The sequence below is a fragment of the Aquila chrysaetos genome, chromosome 19 (assembly GCF_900496995.4).
Source record: "Aquila chrysaetos chrysaetos chromosome 19, bAquChr1.4, whole genome shotgun sequence".
NCBI classification, from domain to species: Eukaryota; Metazoa; Chordata; class Aves; order Accipitriformes; family Accipitridae; genus Aquila; species Aquila chrysaetos.
The window spans coordinates 16,190,206-16,217,206 of NC_044022.1; the positions used below are offsets into that span (position 1 = coordinate 16,190,206).

Below are 27,001 nucleotides of genomic sequence, written 5' to 3' on the forward strand. Positions count from 1 at the left end.
GGGGCTGCGGTCGCCCTGCCGTGGCACAGGCTCATTCGCTCTTGCACAAACATCCTGGGGAGCCAAAACCGCCTTCAGAAAGGTGAGCAGTCGGCGTCGCGTAATTCACGGCACTCCACGGCTCTTACACTGTGAGTCATGAGCTCCCTGGCAGATTTACAGCCAGCGGCACCGATCTGCCTTGCAGACAAATGGAACGGGTTGCAGCCCAAGCCAAGCTCCAGGGTGAGTCGGGGTGAGGCGGTGATGAGCAGTCATTGCACAGCGTTGCATCTGCTGCAGAAGGGTTTACCCACAAAGGGGGTGTCTCTCATCTCTTCCCACCCTGTGCTGGGGACAGGGCATGCTGCTGGATGTCACCAGCCTCCTGTCCCTTCTCCAGCCACATCACCTGAGTCTTTGCACCTGGGTGCCCATGTCAAAACTCCCATCCCTCTCAGCTCGCCCTGCTCGCCAGTTCTTCTGAACTGGGGGGGGGGAAAGGCCTTCACACTGTGGCCTGTCTTCTGCTAAACATCTGCCCAGCTGCAAGCACTGTGCTCCCCAAAAAGAGAGGGGCAAATGGAGAGAGAGGGTCACACCAGGCAAAGGGATGAGAAAGGCCATCCCACCGTGGCTGGCAAATTCTGTCTGAAAACAGACACTTTTTCCTAGGAAAGCCTTTCTGGGCACCACCTCACAGGGCAGCTGAAGGCTGAAGTTGGGTGGGAGGTTGTCCATGTCCCGAACACTGGTGGGGTGCTGCACCTCTGCCTCTCGGGGGCAGCAGCAGAGCCTCATGGCTGAGTGCTGGTCTGTCCCTCGTCCCCATGCTCTGGGCACTGCCCCGTGCACATCATGCTCTCTCATTCAGTAACACTGCTGGGTTACCTGTGCCGAGCGAGGGAGAGGAGGGAAGCGTGGCTGGTGGGAGGAAGGAGATAAGTCCCGGGCCAGCCGCAGGCAGCATGGAGTCTCTGGTTACTTGTGGGGCAGGCAGAGACGGGCAGCGGCTCTTTGGTTACTTGGCGGTGGGAGAATCAGAGCGGAGTTCTGTCTCACTGAGACCCCGACAGACACCACAGCCATAGTCATCCTAATTTTCTCCCTGGTTAAGGACAAGAGCAGGCTGAGGAACCCTCTTTGCTCAAAAACCCAAGTACATCATTCAGTGCAATTGAGGCTCGGGCAGGATCTCTCCTGGCAGATGGGAAACGCTTCAGCATTTTGTTTAAGCTGCAGTATTTTTCAGAGGACTAAGTTAGACATAAAATATTTACAGCTCTCTTCAGAGGAAGCTGCCTTTGGGGATGTCATTCTGTGTTCAACAAAATCAGAGCTCTGCAGGGAAAAATAAAGAGGGAATCCAACTGGCTTCTCGTTGAGTGGCTTCCCCAGGATCAGACAAGAGCAGGAAAGGGATTGGTAAGGCGGCGGTGGTGTTGGCAACTGTGGGAGGAGTTCCATGGCAAAACCAGACCTCAGTGGCCGGTGTAAAGGATGCCTTGTCCTTCCCTCCTTATCTGGCTGCACGTAGGGGATATGACATCCCACACTTGGTCTGGCTCCTAATCCGTCCTCCTTCAGTTCAGGGTTAACCCAGCACCTCTGCTCACTGCGGCTCACCCACACACGGCTCTGCCCTCCCCCAGTCCCGTATTTCACCATCCAAGGGCAAGCCCGCGCTCGCTCCCAGCTCAGCCGGCACCCGGCGCGCCTCTCCCCGGGCTGCGGGAGTGGGGCCACCGGGCACCCCAGCCCCAGCTCCGTCAGTGGGAGATGCTGGTGCTCGGGAGGTGCTGGCGCGGGGCCACCAGGTCCTGGCTGACCACCTAGCTGGCCTTGTTTCACGCTTGTTGGACAGGCGCGCAGACGGATGCCCATTGATGGTTTGACATGAGTGGAAGAGGGAAGACTCAAGTCTTGCTTGTATAGGCTGGGATGTTTAAAAAGCAGACCAAGTGGGACCTCAAGATAACAGTAAGCCGCAAGCTTGCTCCTGTCTACCGTTTAAAATGGAGTGTGAAAGCCCTGCTGTGGTGGTGGGGAGAAGAGAAGCAAATCTCCCTCCTCCTTTCTCCAAGAGAAATAAGTCTCCTTACCCCCAAGAGTCCGGTGCTGATTTACGAGGGTGTGTTCTCTGCCTCCAGGGTCAGTCGTGGCACAGACACCTAACGTCTTGCTGCTGGGATCAAAGAAATGCAGCCATCAGCCACTTTCTCCCAATTTTCTCCTGGCTGCCCGCCCTTCCCTGCAAACTGTGCAGTGGGACGCTGCGGTCACCTCCCGGCCCACATCCTCTGCAGGTCCCTCTCTAATTGCAGGAGCACCTGGATGCATCCAGGGCTCAGCCCCGCCTGACGCAGGGTCCCCTCTGCCCACTGGTATGGGGGGAGCTGCTCACTGGGCATGAGGATGGCACAGTTGTAAGCCCCCGCCACTAATTACACTGAGCAAGGGTTTGGCCACCAGTCTCAGATGTGGCGTGGTGGAGGGTGAGTCCCTGTCACCAAGCCCCTGCCTTGCTTCAGTTCTTGAGAAAACCTAAAGACCTTGGGATTGTTCCACAACAGAACAAACCCAAAACCTGAAACTTCTAAATATCTCATAAAAGAGAAATGCCGTTTTCCAGCCAGGTCTACTTGCTGCTTAAGAAAACAAAACTGTCTCCACCATAAAAATATCAGCATTGCAGTGGCAGTTGAAATATGAAGCATGCCAGCTCCTCTTCTCCTTTCACATTACTACTTGAGTATTCTTTAGATTTGCATTTTGTAGCAATAAGGGGCTTTTGATTTATGCATGTTATTTAAAATCTCAGAAAGGAACCAAACTAGCAATTATCCACCCCATGGTCTGGTGATTCACAAGACACTCTGACGAACACAGCGATGCCGTGTAACCAGTATGAGCTATTGGTGAGGAACAACCATAAAGAACTGCTCAGGTCAATTATGGAAGAACAGTGTCTAACAGGATGTGTGCAGCTGCAACCTGGAGACTGAGACACCGGGTGATTTAATCATCCCTTGAGGTAATACACAGGCAGTTGTGACTTTCACATGCACATTACTGAAAAATTCATCAGCAGTCCACTGGTGGGTAGCACTTCTTAAGTGGAAACAGCTCCAGCTGTGGGGCAAAGAGAGACCTCCTCAGCTCAGCAATGTTCTCCCTGTTGACTTCAAGAGATGATGGACCAGACCCCCCAGTTGCAACAAAGTGAGTGGATGGGGATAGCTCTATCTTTGTACTGTATGATACACAATAACTGCCCTACACTTCTTAAGAGCCAAGAAGACACCTCCTTTAACACTGAGATGTTTGTGATGCTGCCAGTAAACTAAAAAACCTTCTTGTGGCTTTACCAGGCAGTTCACCATAACAGTCAATCCTACCCATGTTGGTCACTATGATTCTTTAATCAGATATCATAGGTATGAACTCTTTTCAGAGGGTTAATGTTTTTTTGCTACCACTCATAAATTAAGAATACAATATTAAATACATTCATTTTTGCCTGACTGCCTCTCCCCCAAAGAAAGCAACTGCTCTCAAGCCTTTTTCTGTTCTTGCTGCTACCCACAATCCTGGAAGTGTGCCAGGTAGGTCTGAGCAAATTGGAGGCACCTTCTTCTAGGGTGTCCTTATTTCAGCTGGGATAGAGTTAGTTTTCCTTCTAGTAGCTGGTATAGTGCTATGTTTTGGGTTCAGTATGAGAAGAATGTTGATAACACACTGATGTTGTCAGTTGGTGCTAAGTAGTGTTTAGACAAAGCCAAGGATTTTCCAGCTTCTCATGCCCAGCCAGCAAGAAGGCTGGAGGGGCACAAGCAGTTGGGAGGGGACACAGCCAGGACAGCTGACCCAAACTGGCCAAAGGGGTATTCCATACCATGTGATGTCATGCCCAGTATATAAACTGGGGGGAGTTGGCCTGGGAGGGGTGGATCGCTGCTCGGGAACTAACTGAGCATTGGTTGGCAAGTGGTGAATAATTGCACTGCGCATCACTTGTTTTGTATATTCTAATTCTTTTAGTATTATTATTGTCATTATTATTATCATTATTATTATTTTCTTCCTTTCTGTCCTATTAAACTGTTCTTATCTCAACCCATGAGTTTTACCTTTTTTTTTCCTGATTCTCTCCCCCATCCCACTGGGTGGGGGGGAAGTAAGTGAGCAGCTGTGTGGTGCTTAGTTGCCAGCTGGGGTTAAACTACAACATAGGGCATAGAGCAATCCCATGGCTTTTCTCCAAATGATGGTGTGACAGAGGCTGCCCTTTCCCTTTTCCCTCCTTCCAGTAGCCACTTACCCCAAGCCCCCCCCCCCCCCCAAATGATGGCACTCCTTGATTCCCTCCATATTTCGGTCCCTTCTTTCCCCACCAAGCAGGCACAGTCCCCTGCAAACCCACCTTGCACTCCCTTATGGAGACGGTGAACCACATCGGATGTACAGCTTGCATTATCTGAAAAGCCAAGAATTAGGCTTTTCCTCCAAGATTTTTTCATGAAGGATAAAACATTGCATATGTGCCCTGGCTGGGAACTGAAGGAGACCAAATCTACCTCTTTTCTCCCATGAACAAGCTATAACAGCTCATTCTTGGCTGTCTGCGGCTTGGGCTTTGCTGGTGGGGTTTCCACTGCTGCTTTTTTTCCCAGGCACTGGAGCCTGCCCACCGGCCTCCACAGTTTTCCGAAGGGCTGTCATTTGTGTCAGCAGCGGCCAGGACACACGGAGGTCCCTGGGTTTCTCCCTGCCCATGGAAGAGCCCTGTCCACTCGGCACTTGCACACGGGGGTCAGCAGCAGCTCCCATGGTCCCTGTGCCCACCCTGCTGCCTCCCAATTGCCAGGGAAATTGATATTTCCCTGGAAAATATCAGTTAATCTTTTTTTTTTTTTTCCCCTCATTTCAGGAATGTACCACTTTCAACAAAACTGCTGCCAGGAAAAGTTTCTGAGGCTGGAATTTTTAGTCCACGTGTGGAAAAGCCACCTGGGAGGCACCAGCAGCCAGCATTTAGGGCAGGGCAATGGTGGGACCTCAGATGGCTTGTTTCAAATGCAGATCTCAGACCTGAGCTTCCCACATGTTTAACCCTTTGGTTACGATCTGGGGTTCTAACTCTTTTCCCAACAAAATCAATAAATCAAAAAATATAAAGGTGAGGTTTGGTCCTCCTGCGAAGTTGGGAAAAAGGGTAAAGCTAGAAAAGTGTTTCTTCTCAGCCATAGCTCAGGCTGTTTTACTCCCAGGGAATGTTCTCCACGCGTTTCCCATGATGTCTGTGTGTCTCGAGCCAAGACTGCACCATCCACGCTGCGGCTGCTCTCTGCCGCTCGGCTCTGGGAGATGAGAAGGGCTACAGGCTTCAGCGGGTGTTCAACAGCCTGCGGCCAGACTGAAATGCGAAGGTGATGGTTGTCCTGTGCTAACTCAGCTCAAGCCCTCTGCGCACCCACGTCCTGCCCAGGCAGCAAAACACCACGCGTGGCTGTGACTGCTTTTCCCTAATAGTCCATCCTCACAAATGGCAATGCCCCACTGAAATACCTTCATGTCAAAACTCCCATCCCTCTCAACTCACCCTGCTCACCAGTTCTTCTGAACTGGGGGGGGGGGGAAGCCTTCACACCGTGGCCTGTCTTCTGCTAAACATCTGCCCAGCTGCAAGCACTGCGCTCCCCAAAAAGAGCAGGGGCAAATGGAGAGAGAGGGTCACACCAGGCAAAGGGATGAGAAAGGCCATCCCACCGTGGCTGGCAAATTCTGTCTGAAAACAGACACTTTTTCCTAGGAAAGCCTTTCTGGGCACCACCTCGCAGGGCTGAGCTTGGGTGGGAGGTTGTCCATGTCCCGAACACTGGTGGGGTGCTGCACCTCTGCCTCTCGGGGGCAGGAAGGGAAGGAGGGGGTGGATGGGAAGGTGGCTGGGGGGGGGCTTCCACCCTTCCAGTATTTTAGTGAAATGAGCCCTTTGTTTCCCTTTTTTTCCTTTACTGGCACCCAAAGTGGAAACAGTCAACTCCAGCCCCATCCAACATTTTGTTTTGAACAGAACTTTCTCTTCTTTCCTTTGCAGTTTTAATGACAAAAACAACAACAAAAAAAGCAACATGCATTTAAATCCACACCGGAGTGGGTTTTCTTCCCTCCTCCAATTTGTCAGTTCAGCAGCCAAAGCAAACACAGCCATCCCCACGCCTGCTCTCCGGTCATCACTGGATCAGTAAATAACACGGTTCCATTTCCAGCTTACCTTGAGAGGTCTCTCCTCACACTGTTGGCCGTACCCAGCTCTCCTGCGGGGAGTTTGCCCAGCCCCAGCATCATCTTCCCCCCGAGCTGTGGTGCTGCTCCACCTGCACGGCGATGGCTCAGGGGTCTGCGTTATGAAAAAAGGCATCAGGCGGCATTGCTTGGCACAGGATTCAAATCTACGTGGTGGCGGACTTATTCCTGGCTCACATCGGGGTGTGTGGGTGCAGGACTTCGTGCAGGGAGCTAACATGAGCCTTTGACATCACTGGTTAAATTTAGGGGATTAGCACAGTCCTAAAACGGTCTGGAGGGAAGCTACTGCTGGTCCGACAGGAGAGAGTCAGCACCCTGCGACCGCCTCCCACCCAAGCACAGGGCAGGGGACAGAGCCAGGAGTTTCCGCACCAGCTCCACTGCTATGCCACATCACCCCTTCAAAAATAACCCCCCAGCAAGGTGCGCCGAGCTTTGCTGCGGCACGAAAGCAGACGGCCTCCCTGGGCTTGCCCGTGGCGGGGCCGAAGGGACCCCCCCTGGACTCGCGCAGCCCCACGGAGCCGCCAGTCCTGCTCCGCTGCTTGGGGTGGGCGGCTGTGGGGTGACAGAGGTGCCCCCCGCGTGGCGGCGATGTGGGAGGGGAGGTGATGCCGAGCGAGTCCCAGCCCGCGCGCTCCCCCAGCAGCCGCGTCCCCTCCCCAGGGATGCTGCAGCTCTCCCCGACCAGCCCGGCCCCAGGAGGAGCACGCCTCCGAAGAAAAGGAACGGGAAACAGTCACAAAAGAGGCAGCTTCCCGCAAAAGATGGAAACTGTAAAATCCAAGAAGAATCTCTGAGACCCCAGGCTGTCTGCCGTTTGTAGAGGTGGGTGGAAGCTGCAGCTGGGTAATTGCAATTCAGGTTGGTTTTGGCAACCTCGGTACTTACAGAAGATGGCTTCCACAGTTTATGGTGTCCTTCATGGACACTTTATTTTTTTCCCTTGATTCTTTGTTGATTCTTGCAAAGCTCTCTCTAATCTTTGTCTGAAGAACATCCCAGAAAACTATTGCAATAATACCTTTGATTTTTGACATACCTTCAGCGTGGAGATCGTGGGACACCCATGTTCGACAGGACCAGAAGCAGCAGCTCTCTGTTTCTGAGTGTACCATTTTGCATGAGCTTCTGCCTTGTTTTGCTGCAGTCGTGTGGCACCTGAATAATGGAGACTGGCGCATTTCGGGTGCGAGGAAAGAGCCATCTGTTTGCTTTCCTGAAGGAGTAACTCTGCAGCCACCAAACAGCCGGTGAAAGAGCAGCCACGGGAAGCAACTGACTGCAAGCCAGACCGTGAGAAACAAGATAACCCTTAATTGCTTTCTCAGTACTTGTCCCTAGTCCATGCTAATACCAAAAGGCAGTGGAGCCGAGCACGCTGATGGCCTTCAAGTCCAGCTTCTTGTTTCTGACATTAATGATGCCTAAGAGAACACTAATGTAATCTGGCTGACAAGTTGTAGAGCTTATTATTACTATAATGAAATTTTCTTCAGATCTTAATCAATTTTATTGGATACGTGGAAGGGCTGCTGAGAGCATTTCCAAATTTCTCTGTCTTGAGGAAAATCATCACCATAGCTTCAGTCTGTGAAGCTGCTCCATGGCCGTGGGATGTGGGAGGCTCAAGTTCAGGGTATTCCCTCCACAGCCAAGCCCAGATGGGCCCTTATCAACACTGCGCATGGGAATAATATGCTCACTACACCAGGGGGTGATGTGTTTCTCAAAAATCTGGAATAGTTGTTGCTGCAAAATTCAAATACTTTTCACAGAAAAGCCCATGTTTCACTCTTGGGGTACAAACATCTGACGTCTTCACAGATCAGGTACCATCACTTTCATTTTCTTTGCAACTTTGCTACCTGTGCATCTGGACATTAATTTACCTATTTCACAACCATCTTTTACTGTGCATCATCCCCCAGGTTTTCACAGTCTGTGACTGCTGAGGACATTTGCTGCAATTTGACTCTCCAGCTAATGAGCAAGACACGGTGCTGTTCTCAGATCAGTCATTCTTCTGCCCAGTTTTGTTCCTCCTTTGATTAATGTGTTCTCTTTGATGCTGCTCACGCTCGGGGACATGTTGCAAGCGCCTTCATCTTCCCACCTCCCGCTGCAGTCACTGAAGGTCATCAGCCATTTCCACCAGCCCAATTACCTCTACAGAAGAGGACCTGATTCTGCCTCACATCTTTCATGTTGAAGTGCTTGAACATAATGAGCTCGATGGTGATTAGTGTGGATCCAAACACTCATTGTGAAGAACCATGGAGGTTATTTACATAGAAAGTACTCATTATGTTATACTAGAACCAGTAGATGGCTGGAGCAGCGCTCCTGGGTCGTCATACTCCATTGCTGTCTGCCACAAGGAATCACATAATGAGATTGTGCTAAACCAGCCAAGGTATATCTCACAGCTATTTCACCCTTTATATCTGTTTTTCCTATTAGAAGGGTGTTCTCACCTTCTGATGGTTGAAGACGTTCTTCTCATTTCCCATCTAAATACATTCATGGGCAGTTTATGTCCATTTGTTGTTAAGCCTGTGTTCTCTTTTAGTTTGAATTGTTCAGTCCCATCCCCTTTTCTAGCCCAGGAATCTATTTTTAAAAGAGCAGTCATAACCCATATATACAGCACTCAGCTGTATTATACATTTTTGGCTGATATATACTGGCCCCCTAAGGCTGTGACATGCAAACATTCATCTGCTTAATTTTATTCTAGCATGTAGGCCTATTAAAATTAAAGGGACTACTCGGAAGTAAATGAAGCATAACTTTGCAGGAAAATTGGTTGTGTAATTAATTGCATCTATGTGTATTCTGCATCTAAAAAGTCTGTGCTGCTTTTCAAAAGGCTTATAATATCTATTTTCTGTCAATAGAAGCATCTTTCATTATGAAATTACAGAGCTCTATGACAAATTAATACCATTACTTAGGTTTAAAAGATGTTACAAGCATATCTAAAGCTGTAGTGCTGTCTCAATAATCTTGTGTTGACTAATACAAAAGCAAACCCAAAACCCTTCATCCAGCAAAACCCTTCATCCAGCAAGATGTAGAAGAGGGCAAGGGATACACAGCTTTAAGAATGACAGTTCCTTATTGCTCAGTATGCAGCGCTCTATCATTTCTGATTGCTATATATGGATTTTACATGCAATTTGATAATAAAGATCTAGGAAAACTTTAGCCAAGTTAACACCACATCATCCATAAAAGTAGAGCATACACCATTTTTACCTACACATGGGTTAGCATGTAGCTAACAAAAATGCATTTATTGAGAGATAGGGCAAAAAACACCTCCCACCAGCTTCACCTACACAGTACCTGGGCACAAAACGAAATTGTTATGCCACATGCCAATGAACTTTTGATACAGAAATACCTATTTCAGATAAAACGGCTTTGTTATTTTTACCAACATAAATGCCAAACTTTGAGTGCACAAGCACAGACTCAGCCTGTAGTAACTGCCAATATGAATTACACATGGCGCAGCGTGGCAGCTTCTCCTCCCATCGACCAACCCACTGCTTTCAGTGGAGAAAATTAGTCTGTCTTGTTGTGGTTTAACCCCAGCTGGCAATTAAACACCACGCAGCCGCTCGCTCACTCCTCCCCTACCCCGATTTGTGCAACCATCCTGAGCTCTTTGCTTTTTTAACCTGTACGCTTTGCATAAAGTGAGCTTCAGCAGCTCCTTCCGAGTTAGTCCATTGGAATTCTCTCTGTGTGTATGTATACACATACAGATATATATGTATGCAGGGCTAGACAGCCAGCTCCCAGGCAGACACCTTGGCTCAGGTGTCAGCCCTGTGAAGCTGCATCCAACACTGCGCGAATAGCCTGATCGAACAGTGCTTGAAGTCCCATCCTCAGAGGCTACTCTGGGAGTCACGCTCCTTAATTTGTCTGCGATCGGAGAATTTGTGGGTTTTTATTTGTTTGGCACATGTGTGTCCTGGTTTCAGCTGGGATAGAGTTAATTGTCTTCCTAGTAGCTGGTACGGTGCTCTGTTTTGGGTTCAGTATGAGAAGAATGTCGATAACACACTGATGTTTTCAGTTGTTGCTAAGTAGTGTTTAGACTAATGTCAAGGATTTCTCAGCTTCTCAAGCCCAGCCAGCAAGAAGGCTGGAGGGGCACAAGCAGTTGGGAGGGGACACAGCCAGGACAGCTGACCCAAACTGGCTAACAGGGTATTCCATACCGTGTGATGTCATGCCCAGTATATAAACTGGGGGGAGTGGGGGTGGGGGGATCGCCACTCAGGGACTAACAACTGGGCGCCTATCGGCGGGTGGTGAGCAATTGCACTGCGCATCATTTGTATATTCCAATCCTTTCATCATTACTGCTGTCACTTTATTAGTGTTATCGTTATCATTATTGGTTTCTTCTTTTTATATTCTATTAAACTGTTCTTATCTCAACCCACGAGTTTTACTTCTTTTTCCCAATTTTCTCCCCCATCCCACTGGGTGGGGGGGCAGTGAGTGAGCAGCTGTGTGGTGCTTAGCTGCTGGCTGGGGTTAAACCACAACAACGTGTAAGTCAGCTTTGGGCTGACCTCCCCTGCACTTCTGTCCAGTGCTTTCAGCAGTGCCCCTGCAACTACCAAATCAGTCCCAGGTTCTCCACCTGCTAGCAAACCCCTGCTTTTCTAGCTCATAAAGTAGTTTCTGTATTCCTAAAAGGCCTTTTTCTTGATTTTAAGCAGTTTTTGTTAACAGTGACATGCCTTAACAGAAGGCAGTGAGCATTTCCAGAGGATGATTCAGCCAACCAGCCCACCAGCTCTCCTAAAACAGATGAATCTCTCTCCAGAGGTGCCCATTCTTTTCCATTTAACTCTGAATAAACTAAAAATTGGTGTGGACCCTCAAATTACATTACAGCCACTCTCGTCAGAGGTATGCACACCCACAGTTGTGCCAGTTTAATTAAACCAGTGCAATGCTGCACACTTAAGCAGATACATCTTTCAGTTTAGTACTGAACCTTTGACATGACATAGTTGGGTCCGTACTCAGTTTGACAGTGCCAAAACCAGACCGCTCTTGTAAAATTTAGAGTAAATACCATGGGCCTCATTCTCTTCTGGTTTACTCTGGTAGTTACAATATGGGTGTTACTCCATTAACTTCAGTCACGCTTCTTCTAAACCTGATGGGGAAGGGAGGAGGACTCGCACACACTTTGTTTCTTGTCTGGTTGGAGTTACAATTGCTAAAGCAAAACTGGTTTGTGTTTTGATTTCCCAGAACTCATAAAAACAAAGCGGGCAGCTGAGATTGGCATGATGAGTTAGACAGGGAAATCATTCAGGACCGGTGCTGAACATGAAGAATAATTTTGTATTATTATGATATTCATTGCTCTCTGGAGAATCTGAGATGGAAACCTGAAGAAATCAGCCTGAATTCCTCTACCCTGCTGCTCAACAGAGAGAGGAAAAATTCCTACTGACCAGAAATGGGCATGAAGAAAACATTTTTTTATTAAGTGTCTGTACACTTGCTGCTTTTGGAAGTAGAAAACACTTTACCTTAAGTGCTCATACGTGCAAAAAAACCGCGAGCAGAAAGCCAACATGGCCTGTTCTAATACAAAATGAAATATGACCTTTTAAGGAACCTTAAGCTTCTGAGAAGTAAATGTTAAATCTATATATAATTCAAAGTATATTGGCTAAATTAGAGGCTGCATTCAAACCTGGCCTGAATAAAACCATCCTCACATTCGGCCTTTGGCTTTATTTATTCTCTGTGGTTAAAAAAAAAGGCTTTAGAAATTTTACTGTTATTAACCGATTTACTGCATGGGGAAACCTGCTGTGGCAAGCAGAGTGGCTGCTGTGCCCGTGCACGCACGCAGCTCCAGCAGCCGACGTGCTCGAGGGCTCGATCCAGGCAGGAGCGAGGGTCCCTGGAAGTCAGGTGCTGCTGGACCCAGCTCTTGTCCGGGGACCTCAGGCTATGTGTGGGCCTTCAAGCCACGGATAAAACGCAAGGTGACATGTTGCAAGGTGACATTCATCTCCTGGTCCTCACCGCCTCTGCAAGTTAGCCGTTTGCTGTAAAAGTAGGTTCTTTCAATAAAAATGTAAAGTATTGGATACTGAAGCTTGAAGATCCCATAGCTTTCCTTGATCCGCAAATTATTACGCTGCAATGTTATCAGGGAACGAAAACATTGAGTCAAACCCAGTTTTATCCTGTTAAAACTCCCACTCACTCTTATTTTGAAATGAATTTACTTATTTTGAAAGGAATTCTTTTGAAAAGAATTTGGAAAAAAAGCACACAAGTGCAAGTATCGCCTTTGCATGAAGTATATGTGTTTAATAGACCCATCACATTGATTTGAAGAACTTCTGATCCAACTGGGTATGGCAAGGTACTAAGAACTGAAGTAAATTTGGATATTGAGAGATCTCTTATTGATATCTTAATAGACAGGTATTCCTTGGCCTCGACATTTCTCCCCACCCTCAAATAAATAAACTCATGTGATCCTTTTCCCTTCACTCCTTCTTGAAAATAATTTCCAGATAGTTTTCTTACCTTTTAAGAGCACGTTGGCTGTCCATGTGCCAGTATTTAAACTCTCAGTCACATATGGCTCAGTTCTCCTATAACCACCTCTTGGATAATTGCTGGAGAAAGTGCTTGGCCCAGCATGTGGATAAAACACAGGGAGACTGTCAAATACAGGAAACAGCTACTGCAAAAACAGCAGAGGTGGGCAAATACTGGATGCCAGCATCAGCCAAACCATCTATAAATGAAATGACCACCTTGGTAGCCTCCTAATATTTGAAATATAAACAGGAAATCCACAAAATACTGCCATTTCAAATGCATGACATGATCTTTTTATCTCCTTGGACTCATCACCTGAATAGCAATGCTTATAGTACATAAAATTCAAACCACAGTAGGAGTGTTATTTAGTGCCATATTTGCATGGCTAAACGCTGTGCTTTCAATGTGGAAACAATTTGGACAGAAACAGACTGCTGTCCAGCAAGGCCAGCCTGGAAATGTATAAACTCCCTGCAAAAAAAGGCTCAGTCCTAGGTCATCATTAGAAATTATGTCTTTTGGGAGACAAACCTGCACTGCAGCCACTGCCTGAGCACAGTCCTCCTTCAAGTAACCGTGGCGGGGAGACAGCAAGTATATAATGACTCGAGTTGTACAAACTGAGCCCAGAGCATGGCCTGGAGCATTTCCTCCATTTCCAGCCCATGTGTCAGTCTGTTTTAGCGTATTCATCTGTTCCTACGCTGCACCACATCGACGTTAGGATTCATTTTCCAAACCATCTGTGCCAGTGCCTGTTTCCTTACCAAGGTTACCTCGGTATCAAGATTAACAGAATGAGCTCAGAGAAAGGTTCAACATAATATATATTTAGTAATCCAATGTTCATATTATGTATCAAAAATACTCCTATGATGCAATGAAACTGTATTTCTTAAAGAATGGTTTGAAATCTCTTGTAAACAGACAGTAAAAAAATTCTGTAAATGGAGAGGCGATCTTGAAAAGGAACCCAGAAGTTAAATGTGTGTGCCTGCAGAGTAAGACATGGTCTATTTATGCCCCATGTCTTAAGGCATTAGTGAGGGGTTTGACCCTGGACACCAGAATGTGAATTTAAGCATCATAATTCCTGATGCTGTGCTACACTGGGCACATAAAGTCCTCAGCTGTCCTAATTCAGAGAACAGATTATTCCTCATTTTAAATATAAAACCAAGTATTTTCCCCTCTCTAATGCAAGAGTTGGAGCAAGACTGTATTGGCAGCCTTGAGATTTCTGTAAATCATTTTTGCGGTATGAGGTTATTCCCCTCGCCAGACAGAGAAGCTGGTCGGGCAGCTCCAGGCTTGGCTCCCGGTGGCTGCTCTGTCCCGCCGGTCACAGGCATGGGGTGCTCACAAGCCAACCAGACCCTGTGAAAGAATCATTTGAGAAAAGTAAATGGTCATTTCTTATCTGCACCACTGCTTCTTTTTTTTCTTTTTTCTGAGAGAGACAAGCCCCAGGGAAATACCATTCCTGTACACAGTGCTGTTGCAGGATTGCTCTCGCCATTGCTGGTGGGCATGGGCTACCCAAGGTCACGTTCTGGATGTGCAGCCAGAGGCTCAATTTCACTATGAAAACTGTATTTTTGGGGCCATAATATGTATAGTTGGTGGAAAGCAAGCCATTTTTTTACCATTTTTGGACTAAACATGCATAAAGCTCCTTAAAAGTCAGCTGAGGAGCAGGCATGACACCTTCAGGACTCTTCTTTCCACCAACGCAACAATTGGATGCTCTCAGAGGCTGCTGCTTCTCCCTCCCTGAGCCCTTCCTCGTCCCACTCAGGCTAACCTGGTGGGTGATCAGTCACCTGCGCTGCCCGCTTCTGCCCGCACAACAGCCCTGCCTTCCTCATCCGTCTGCCCCCAGCGGGCTCAAAAGCAGGGCTGGCAGCAAAGCAGCACGCTGTTGTGGTTCCTGCTGCGATGTCCTGGTGAGATGATGCGGAGCGATGTCTGGTGAGATGCCTGCTCTCGTGCCTGCTGAGATGCACCGGTGGGATGCCAGCGGTGCTACCTACCGGGGTGACACCTGGTGGGGTGTCTGCTGTGATGTGCCTTGCGATGCCATGGTGGGATGCCTGCTGTGATGCCTTCTACATTTAGTCATCTTTCAAGACAAGTGAGAACAAGCATTTAAATCTTTGTGATTTTTTTTTTCTTTCACCAGAGTGCATGTGTATGTGTGTGCTGTGTGCAGATACGTAAATACATTTAAATATTTGTTTTTCCAGGCTCTGTCTTGTTCCAGAAGGAATGGTCCCAGATGGCCCAGGCTCCAAAGCCGCGCTTCCAGCCAGCCCTCACCAAGGCTTTCAGTCTCCCCTGAGTGTTAGCAGAGAAAGAGCAGCCATTAGCTGTTAGACCCTCTCCTGCAACTACCAGTGATGTTCTTCACAGCCAGCAGCTGACACAGGTTCAGACCACAAGCATGTTTAGCAGTTTTTCAGCAGCTGCAAACTTTCTGGGAAGACTTTACCATGCCTGGCAATGCCCCTCATGCCCCTGAGGGTCTCCAGGCAGCTCTGGCAAGGGAAAGGCTTCCCCGTGCCCAACGCCAGCCTGGGCAGAGCATCCCGTCCTGTACCCCAAATGAACCCGCCTATTCACCAGGAACCACGTGGAGAAAGTTGCATCTTGCTTGGCTCCCCTGGACCCCTCGGGCAGCAGAAAGGAGCTTCTGCGCAGGCGGCACTGCTCGTGCCTGCTGAACCCGTGCTGCGGGAGGTGGAAGAGCATTTCGTGCCCATGAGCATGAAATTGCTTAGATGCAGAGGCTGCGTACGCAGTGAATGGTCATGGTGTCACAAACACCGAGTGCCTCTGTCTCTGCTGTTAGCTCCACGTTCACCTTCCCCGTCTCCTGACTCATAGGTCAGATACCTATGAGATGTGTGGCAACCCTCTTGTTTATATTCTAGGAAAGACTTTCTTCTCTAGGACGCCTTCAATTCTGATTTCAAATGTTATGAAATATCCACATGTAGACTTCTTCCGTGTATGATTTCAGAATATATTACCTGTTGCAATACTTATTTAATATAGTTTCTTGGCCATTAAGGTTATTACTACACTTCACTCTAAAATTCTGTTGGCAGCAATGCAGAACAGCTGTGAGAAACTGTGGAATCAGATTTATGTGAATTACTTTAAGAGAAATTCTACAGTTGTATTTTTCTCTTCCAGGAGGGACATGTATTACGAATTTCCTTTAAAATCTAAGACTACATGGGTGAAATTGGTCTATACGCAATGTCTTCTATTTTTAATGAACTGTGATCATCCTAAAGCAATAAAAAAGCTAACGTGGATTGCTATGCACCCTTTGCAATGTAACTAACGACTCTGTCAGCAAGTACCATATTGGAATTTTAATACATAGCTGTAATTTTAAAAATATGAGAATTTCTGTAAAATAGTTAAGGCAAGGCAAGTTTTATTAGATGAAGAAATGCTAAAAATAGTCATGCACTATTTCATTTGATCCGGGTATATGGCCTGGTTTTGAATTGAATATTTTCTCAAAACACTGAGTGATGGCAGATACCCTCTGAACAACCTTATTCCCCCTTAGCTTGGCTCTCTCCACTGGGCTGTATGAAGATGTCAAACATTTGCTCAGCACGATGTAAATCTCTCCTTGCCATTCAGGGTGCATGCAAGGAACCAAGGGATGCATTTCTCCCAGACCACAGCTGTGACACGTCGGGTCTTGAAACGATGGAGAAGACAAAAGCACACATATCCAGGTACTTACTTATATTATATTTCCTAAATATAAGTGAATTTAAGCCCAGATTTATCTCGCCTAAGGATGCACTTGAAGCAGCAAAGTCCTAGGATCCTGTCCTGCCCTAGGATCCCTATGCAGTCACTGCATGAGCTGAGCATCACTGAAGAGGGGCTCAGTCCTTGCAAGATCTGGTTTGCTTCCTGGAGCTGCATGGTCTTCTTCACTGTCTAACAGTGGAGCCTACAGCAACCACACATCTCGTATAGGTATCTGAGCTATGTGTCAGGGGTTGGGGAGGTGAACATGGAGCTAACCACAGAGATAAAGGCACTGGATGTGTGTGACACCATGACCCTTCACTGCGAACGCAGCCTCTGCATCTAAGCAATTTGCTGGGCATGGGTGGAGAAAGACATCCACTGATATAAAACTAGGCAGTGCCTCTCTACATCCGATTTCCTTATAGAAATAAGAAACATTAAAACTTTAAAGTGTTTATATATATATTTTCTGGGGTAGAAAAAAACCTCACAGAGCAGGTAAGTGCTGAACCTGCTCAGGCTCCTAGAGTGTGAAAAGGAAAAGAAAAAATCTCATGTGTCTGTCCCTGTGCTGAATCCTGCAGTGATGTTTAGCAGCTGGGGAACCAGACCCATGGCTCTCTCTGGCTGATTTTACTATCAGGATAAAGAACAGAATCCACTGTTACATATGACATTTAAGACGCTCTCATCGTTTAAGGTGATGCCATGCTCTCAGTTTATTGGAAATCACTTTCCATGCTCAGCAACAATGATGGGAGTTGTCTGTGGACTAAAATAAGAAAATGTCTTCACATTTCTCTGTCAGCGTGGAAGGCGGAGACATGCAACTTACAGTGCGGGTGGCCTGCAAGGTCTGATTCCCGGTTAGGGCTCTATTCCTGGCTCCCACAACTTCCAGATGAGTCATTTCTCATGACTCTGCTTATCCATCTGTCCTTCTCAATACCCATTCACACCTTAGCTGGCAGCACCCTGATGACTGTTAGCTGACAGTTATTGTGACAATAGTCAACACTAGGTTGATTAAAATGTAAATACACTTTTCTAAATAAAAAAACTCTTGTGAAAATGGTGCCCAGGGCTGCAGAGACCAGTGTTAGCATGAGGAATAATGCTCAGTGTACTGCTGGTCCTCAGCACATGCTCTTAAAATCAAACCATTACCTTACTATTGCTCAAACTGCTCATAAAAATGCTGGGCAGTCAGTCAATTAGTTAACATTTAAATGTATTTAAACCTCTTGATGAAAACTGCTCTATAAAGTGGAGTACCTCATGAGTGTTGGTTAAATATGCAAAGGACAAAGTGTGTACATTTTCTACTGTAAGCTCACATTAAATTTGCATTATTTGAAATATAGGTTAAGCCTGTGACTGTCAATTAGTTGCAACATAGTAATATTCATATATGGCTTCCATCAAAAGTGCTTCACATTTTGTGAATTAGAGAGAGATGAATAATGAAATGCTGCATTTTAGTGAGTCATTATCTATATCTGACAGTTATAGAAAGTGAAGCATGGAAAACTAGACTGTCCATGAGACCAAGTCATGGTAACTAAGTGTAAGTTACACTGTTTCTTGGCGACGGAAGTATTTACACCCTTACAGCAAGACTAAGTATTTTTGAATGCATTCTCCTTTAAGGTAGTTCACGTCTGTCAAATAAATATATTTGATTTAAGGATGACTCATAGTGGAGGACTGATCATGACCCATGGCAATTTTTTTCCAAAAATCAAGTACCTTATTAAAATTATTTATTAATGATTAATAATGACCTCTCTCCTGAATCCATCTAGCTTTGACTTCAGCCACTAGATTTTGCTGTGACTTTATCTGATACACTGGAAAGTCCAAAATCAAATTTGTTCCTCAGATAAACAGCTACAGGGATCAAAGCTGACTCTCAGTCTTCACTTTGTTAAGCTAAGTAGGTGAGCTCATTAAGACTCACGAAAAAGGCACTTTTCCCAATACTTCATTAAATCTGTGACTCACTCCTAAACTGTCCCAGTGTTAAATGGTTACCAAAACCATCACGGCTCAAGAATTATCACAACACTGCCAAATGAGGAGGTACAATAACTCATCTACTCTTACTTGATATTTTCCTGCCTGCATTTCCCCTGGTAGCAGTAGGCTTTTCCACAGTATGAGAGGAAAATTCAGGCTGGAAGGGGCCTCAGGAAGCCAGCTCCGAGATCAGCCCCAGCTGCTCAGAACTTCACTCAGCTGGGTCTTGAAAACCTCCAAGGAGGGAGGCTGCAGAGCCTCTCTGGGCGGTTGGGTGGGTGTCCTCATGGGGGAAAAAGCTTCTCCTTAGGCCCATGCAAACCTCTCATATTTCAGCTTGTGCCCATTGCCTCTCGTCCTCCTGCCCTCCCCGCAGGCACTGGGACTGCCCTTGGGTCCCCCCAAAGCCACACACTTTTGGGCAGGAGCAAAGCCCCATACTGTATAACCAGGCTCACCAGATGAGTCACTACCTCCCGCTCTTCAGCGAGAATTTGGCCGTGGCCGGAGGTGATTTGCACCACTCAGCATCCGCAGGCTGTCCGCCCTCCTCTTTTTACCCATTTCCTGAAGTTTGGGTCAGCTGCGAGTGTTACCAGCAAGGATTTCGCCATCTTCCAGTTCAGTGATGATCTGATTTGTCTGAGGCGGTCCAAGTAGAAATTAAACCTCAGACTGCCCTAATAAGGAAGGCAGACACGGTGATAATAGCGGCAGTGTTAGCAAAGCCTTACCTCATGTTGCTGGAATTAGGGTGGGCCACCAACCCCATTACCCAGCCTTCTGTGTTGATGGGGTCTTTACTGGCATCAGTCACCAGGAGTGATGTGAACTGTGAAATAACATATTTAAATTTGGAGTGATTTAGTGATAAACTGGTTTTGATGAGCTGCTAATGCATTATTACATTTTATACACTATCATTTTTATAATGCCTGATGCCACTTCCTGCACCTTGCACAATCCCCGCATACTGTTAGAGGCTTTGAAGAAAATAATTAGTTCTATGGCTATAAGCGAGGTGGGAATCTGGCCTGTACTAGAGTTGGCCCCTGACATTGCCATGCACAGAAGTCAAACCAAATGTGCAGATTTCAATAATGAGGCCAATAATGAGTGATGGGTCACTTCAAATCAAATGGTGTGACCCAATTATACTGGTATACAGTGCTGACAAACCTTTTTTTCATAATTAAGATGGGGAGAAAAACAGTAAAGAAAGCCAGATTTACTGTTGATGTGTCAATAACATAGGGGCAAACTTTTTCTATTACTAACACATTGATAAAATGTACAACATTGTCTAAATAATTGTCTAATTGTCTAACTAAGCATCTGCTTATTTTTGAAGACTAAGAAACATTTTAATGTCTGGCTAATCCACCCTCAAATGACCAATTAGAAAAGGAGATAGAATTAATTTCTGATCTATTGATGAATGGAAAAAGCTAATTAGTTTTATAGTATTCTCTCACGTCAGCTACTTCACGTGACCCGGCTGAAACACCCCACACACCCCAGCAGGACACACGGTGACCCCAGGGGACAGGCACCTCGCACTGGTTCTGGTACTGCACCAGGGTCAAGTCTACCTGTTAAAACCTCCTACATCACTTGGCAGATCACCACACCCCTGGGACCTACGCGAAGAAAAGGCTAAAATATTTACAGCATCTGGCTGTCTCTGACTTGGTCTTCCTACTTGCACAGGAGGACAGTGTCCCTGGCCAGGTAGTCTTGGGGTAACACTCCCTGCTCTGCTCTGGCCCCTGGTACATGCCACTTCCTACCATTTACATTGATAGCCTCAGATACCTTCAGTTTTATTATTCAAGCAATATTATCATTAGACCCACAAATATATTTCGCAGCACCCACGTCCCTCCCCAGCAGACATGGAGGTGGTAGTGCGGTGCTCCACTTCCACACATCTCCTCATGCTTGAGGTTTTTCCACTTTTTCAAACACGTAAACTTTTTTTCCCACGAAGTGGGAAGAATTTATGAAGTCTGACTAACCTGGTTGTCCTGCAAACTTCTTTTTCACACAGGATGACAGCTGGAAAATGAGATCCATATAACAGGGCTGAAGATATCCACCTAAATGGACCATGCTGAATAAACTGGTGACTCAGCTCCAGGCCAAATCCTGCCAGCATCAAATGAGCCAAAGCACTTGGGGGGTGAGAGCCCCACGATGGCAACACTTCCAGGCCAGGGAGCAAACACAGCATGCTTACTTTAGCCCTTTTCTGGGGGGGAAATAAAGCAAATATACTTCATTAGAAGTGTAGCAGGATGTGGTGTTCCCATAGCTGCTTCCCCTGCACTTACCACACTTCACCCTGCTCCCTCCACAGCTTCTTCACGACTACCCTAAAAATTAAATGACTGCACCTTGCACAAATACGTCTTACAGAGCTTTCAACCAACTACTCCAAATACCAGTCACAGTCTAGCCATGGGAGCAAAGCCTGCAGTGCAGGTTGCGGGGCAGAATGCAGCCCCTCTCCCTTGCAGTCATGCCGGTACCAGTATCAGAACTAGCTGCTTTAAGGTTTCCCATCTCTGAGCGGTCAACACTCACTTCCTTCTCCATCTCCCCTCCCTAAGGGCCAGAAGTCAGGCTGCATCTTCTTCAAATGCAGTACAAACGGGTGCCTGAGTAAATAAAAGGCAGTAGCCCCAGCTGTGCATCAAAATTCACATGCTGCTGCCTTGCCTGTGGGAATGCCACCCAGCGCTTGAGCACTTGTATTCTGAACAAAAACACGTGCAGTAAACACATCCATTCGTGCACCGACTTTGCAAATATCAGTTTGCTGCTCATCTTCGGAGATGAGACGAGGACCAGTCACCAGTGTGATACCACATCTATCAAATGTAATACTCAGAAACCTCCCAGGTTTGGTTTTTTTTAAAAAAAAAACTTGATTTTGGGGGGGTAACTAGTTCTTAAAAGGAATAAATTGCTTCCAGAATGAGTCTGTAAAGGATGCTGCAGTAATACCTGCATGCTGTAGCGTGCCCAACAACAGCTTCTTGAGTTGGCAGCAGTCACTTTGGCCACTCTGACCCTGGAAACTGAGGCTCCGCAGACATACACACCTTGTTCAAACATGGACCTGCTGGGGTGGGTGCAGAGGAGGCCACAAAGATGATCAGAGGGCTGGAGCACCTCTCCTATGAAGACAGGCTGAGGGAGTTGGGGTTGTTCAGCCTGGAGAAGAGAAGGCTCTGGGGAGACCTTATAGCAGCCTTCCAGTACTTAAAGGGGGCTACAGGAAAGATAGGGAGGGACTCTTCATCAGGGATTGTAGTGATAGGACGAGGGGTAACGGTTTTACACTGAAAGAGGGTAGATTTAGATTAGATGTAAGGAAGAAGTTCTTCACTGTGAGGGTGGTGAGGCACTGGCACAGGTTGCCCAGAGAGGCTGTGGATGCCCCATCCCTGGCAGTGTTCAAGGCCAGGTTGGATGGGGCTTGGAGCAACCTGGTCTAGTGGAAGGTGTCCCTGCCCATGGCAGGCGGGTTGGAACTGGGTGATCTTTAAAGGTCCCTTCCAACCCAAACTGTTCTCTGATTCTATGGTCAAAAGCAGCTAACAACCCCAAGTAAGCCCAGCTCTAGCAGGAGCTGAACCTAGGAAAAATGCTCAGTGACGAGCACCAGCAAAGCAGAGAGATGCCAGCGCAGCAGCTGTGGGTGCAGGACCCGCACAAGCCCCCGTCCAGCGCTGGCTCCTCAGGTAGGTCCCTGCAGCTGGGACAGCACCCAGCTCTGTGCCCAGCCCTGCCATCTCTGCTCTCCTCTGATTGTGGCTGTCCCTTTTCAATGACACCTAGGTGTCATACAGCTGTGTAAAATCCACAGGGCAGTTCACAGAGCCACTCGCAGTCACCTTGCAGAAGGAAGAGGGTGGCCACGCAGCTGGCACCGAACCGCCGGTCAGCATCACTGCCAAGGAGCACCCCATCTCCGCACCCACCTCCCACCCAGCGGGAGCTAACGGCGTGTTCAGAGAGTGGGCGAGTGAACCACGGAGCGAAGACTCACATCACAGCTCCAGCTCAAAAGACCGAGCTGTCAAACGTGGTAATTCAATGAAAACATGTTTCAAGATAACTCCAGTTATCTTCTTGTTGGGGGATGCCTGCAGATGGCCAGTGCAGTGTTCCCTGAGGATGGGGAGCTCATAGCTGGAACAAAACCAGCTCTCCAGCCTGCATGCTCCCATCCTGATGGAGGCATGGAAGCGGTGCCAGCGGCTGGCAGAGGCTGGCTTGCAGATGCAGCCACGTCCACCACACTCCAGCAACTCTCTGCAGCTGAGCACTTCATTGGAGACCATCTCCAGTGCACGTAAAGCCACGAACCCTGCGTTGGGAAACTCAGAAGTAGAGCGTCAGATCTTGTTTCCCTTTCTTCTTTAATTTCTTTTCTCCCTTTATTTGTTTTCCTATTTCCAAACATGTGGCAGAAGCTCAGGCTGCCAAAAAAAGATATGATCAGGACCAGTCAGGTCTCGCTCCTGCACAAGGCAGCTCTGGCCGAGCTCTGCGTGTCAGGGAATCAGGGCATGAAGACACTGTCACCTGCAGATGCTGTCACCCTTGCTATGTCATTCAAAACGTGTACACAGGCCAGGGACCTCCCCAGCAGGCAGCAAGGCTCAGATCACCCAATTTTGGGCAGGGAAACTGTTTAGTCATGCGGACGGGAGCTGTGCTGTGCAGCTTGCCCTCAGAGGCAGGGGGAACCCTGGCCCGTTTTATCTCTTAGCCCTGGTGCAGCCCAGCTGGCATCCTGGGAGCCCAGGAGAAGAGGATAAGACCCAAAATAATCACAAAAATTAGCATTGCCTATTTCATTACCAGAAGACAAGACAGACCGAGGATGTTGTCACTGCCTTACCGCCTACTGATGCCACTCATTCACCTCCCCACATTTCCAAAATTAGCACAAAGTCTCTTCAAACCTCAGGGGAACTGCACAGCCAAGTCACCACGTTGCAGAGCGCATGATGCACCATACCCCAGGGGTGACCAGCTCCTTGCCTACTCACAGGCAAGATAGTCTGCACCTCACAAGCCATATTTAAATTTGTCTGAAAATTTGTAATTCACCTCTATTATTGCACAGAGAGTTTGAGCTCAGCACACAATGCAGAACCGAACTGCAAGTCAGGTCACCATAACTGAACCTGCTATTGCCCATCCATTTAACAACGCTGCCTGCCCACACGTGCATTGTCCAGCCAGACACCTGGAGCTGCAGGGAATGCTGATTTGAGTGACGGCGTTTTTCACAGTTCACAGCTCAGACCGGCAAAGGGCACGCACAGACAATTCCAGTGCCTCAGCGGGCAGGCAGGCAGTTATTAAGCTGCAGCACCTACCTCTGACTCAACGCCATCTCTAGCCCCGCAGTAATTGCCCCAAACAGCTTAAAACCTAACGCAGCTCTGGGCTCGTGAAGTCAAACATCTCAGCAGTCCTGGGGAAGACGCACAAAGAGGAAGGAGTGCCCCATACCAGCTACCTGAGGCTGCTACTCATCTGTTATGAAAATGCAGTTTAATAGTGTTGTGGTTTAACTGCAGCTGGCAACTAAGCACCACGCAGCTGCTCATTTACTCCCCCCCACCCAGTGGGATGGGGGAGAGAATCAAAAAAAAAAATATTAAAACTTGTGGGTTGAGATAAGAACAGTTTAATAGGACAGAAAGGAAGAATATGATAATAATGATAATAATAATGATAATAATAATACTAAAAGAATTAGAATATACAAAACAAGTGATGTGCAATGCAATTACTCACCACTTGCCAACCAATGCTCAGTTAGTTCCCAAGCAGCGATGCCCCCCTACCAGGCCAACTACCCCCAGTTTGTATACTGGACATGACATCACACGGTATGGAATACCCCTGTGGCCAGTTTGGGTCAGCTGTCCTGGCTGTGTCCCCTCCCAGCTGCTTGTGCCCCTCCAGCCTTCCTGCTGGCTGGGCATCAGAAGCTGAAAAATCCTTGACTTAGTCTAAACACTCTTAGCAACAACTGAAAACATCCGTGTGTTATCAACATTCTTCTCATACTGAACCCAAAACATAACGCTATACCAGCTACTAGAAAGAAAATTAACTCTATCTCAGCTGAAACGAGGACAAGTAGTTATGGCAGGGAGAAATCACCACTGGAGAGAAAACTAAAGGAAGATTAAGACTGGTCCCTTTTTTTACCGATGTGGGCTGGGACGGCTGCTCACTCAGTGGGGAGCATGTCGAAAGCAAACACAGCACTGGAGAGAGAAGAAGCTGCCTTCATTTGTCATTCATAAATTTTGTGGTCTTTTTTTTTCATTTTAAAAGCATGTGAAAGGTCTTTACATGCTGATAGATGAAATAGGCACATGAACGCCAGGACTTACTATTACCCTTGGCTGTGATAAAGCACCAAGACTGGCAAACCCTGCTAAGCAAACAGAGGCACCTCTGAGAAACCTCACATGTTGGGATATTTCATATGAAACCCCACTGCTCTCTTGGCTCCTTTCAGACTGTTTTAGACAGGTCTGCAAGCTCTGCTCTTCTGCAGAAATGCAACAGCAGCTAGCTGCCCAGAAGATGCACTTCACTGCCCTTTGACAGATCACCAGCACTAACTTAGCGAATGTTAAGAAAAACCACTAAAACAACCAAGTCATTAAAGAAAAAAAAAGCTCATCACAAGAGATCTTCATAAACAATCTCCTCCAACAGAAAACATGACCTGTCATTTTTGAAAGCTGCTGCACCTTGATCAAGAGGAAATCCAGCATCATTCCCCAAAGACCAGCAGCTCTAGCAGTGAAGAGAGGGAGATTTTTTTTTTTTTTCAGCACTTAATCTAACTGCATGAGCAAACAGCAGCAAGAGGGTGGTGGTAGTGACCCACATCTGAACAGGGCTGTGCAGGGCAACTGCATCTCACGCTGCATCAGTAAACATCGAGCAGGAAAGCCTTCCCCTGCTCCCCCTGGGAGCTGGGTGCATCCCCATTCAGTGAGGCTTTCACAGCATCGCCCCATTGCCTCCGCATCTGGATCCCTTCAGTGATGAGTGGTGTCCCTCAGGGGTCCGTACTGGGACCAGTATGTTTAATATCTTCATCAGTGACACAGACAGTGGGATCGAGTGCACCCTCAGCAAGTTTACAGATGACACCAAGCTGAGTGGTGCGGTCGACGCCTGAGGGATGGGATGCCATCCAGAGGGACCTGGACAGGCTTGAGAGGTGGGTCCATGTGAACCTCATGAGGTTCAACAAGGCCAAGTGCAAGGTCCTGAACATGGGTCGGGGCAATCTCAAGCACAAATACAGGCTGGGAGATGAGTGGATTGAGAGCAGTCCTGAGGAGAAGGACTTGGGGGTATTAGTGGATGAAAAACTGTATATGAGCCAACAATGTGCACTTGCAGCCCAGAAAGCCAACCGTATCCTGGGCTGCATGAAGAAGAAGCATGGCCAGCAGGTGGAGGGAGGTGATTCTCCCTCTCTGCTCCGCTCTGGTGAGACCCCACCTGCAGTTCTGCATCCAGCTCTGGGGTCCTCAGTACAGGAGAGACATGGACCTGTTGGAGCAGGTCCAGAGGAGGGACACAAAAATGATCAGAGGGCTGGAACACCTCTCCTATGGGGAAGGCTGACACAGTTGGGGTTGTTCAGCCTGGAGAAGAGAAGGCTCCAGGGAGACCTTACAGCAGCCTTCCAGTACTTAAAAGGGGCCTGCAGGAAAGATGGGGAGGGACTCTTTATCAGGGACTGTAGTGATAGGATGAAGGGCAATGGTTTTAAACTGAAAGAGGGTAGATTTAGATTAGATATTAGGAAGAAATTTTTTATGATGAGGGTGGTGAAACACTGGCACAGACTGCCCAGAGAGGTGGTAGATGCCCCATCCCTGGAAATGAATATTCAAGGTCAGGCTGGACGGGGCTCTGAGCAACCTGATCTAGTTGAAGATGTCCCTGCTCATTGCAGGGGGGTTGGACTGGATGACCGTTAAAGGTCCCTTCCAACCCAAACCATTCTATGATTCTAGGATCCTATAATAACCCCGACTTCATGTCTGGAATGAGGAGCAAGGAGCTGATGGGTACACAGGTTTGACAGAGATGTCATGTTTACTAAGAGCTCAGGAGAATTTTCCTATAGCTGTGTAAGCAATTAATATTAAATGACAGAAAGGAAGCCTCTTCTTCCAAAGGAAAGCTAAAATACATGAGTAATATCTGGAAAAAGCAGGAAAAG

The 27,001-nt window shown here is 47.4% G+C and overlaps 1 protein-coding gene and 1 long non-coding RNA gene across 4 annotated transcripts in view; both read right to left on the bottom strand.

Moving 5' to 3' along the window:
* AMOTL1 (angiomotin like 1) overlaps window positions 1-21,063 on the bottom strand; it is a 104,683-nt gene extending 83,620 nt beyond the window's left edge. Inside the window, exons 1-2 of one of the 3 annotated variants that reach the window (XM_030042646.2) lie at window positions 7,331-7,406; window positions 6,254-6,379 (exon numbers count right to left, since the gene is read on the bottom strand). Coding sequence is in view for 1 of the 3 variants with exons in the window: in XM_030042648.2 (XP_029898508.1) it covers window positions 20,727-20,820 (94 nt within the window). In the remaining 2 variants the exon portion in view is untranslated. Of the gene's footprint in view, window positions 1-6,253; window positions 6,466-7,330; window positions 7,407-20,726 lie in introns of those variants that run through there. The other 2 variants (XM_030042648.2, XM_030042647.2) reach the window with 2 other exon arrangements.
* LOC115353353 lies at window positions 11,799-19,661 on the bottom strand. Its single transcript, XR_003927567.2, has 3 exons — window positions 19,443-19,661; window positions 12,883-14,280; window positions 11,799-12,392 (listed from the first exon to the last, which is right to left on the bottom strand). It is a non-coding gene; the product is annotated as an uncharacterized LOC115353353 (long non-coding RNA).
* Window positions 21,064-27,001: the final 5,938 nt, after the last annotated feature.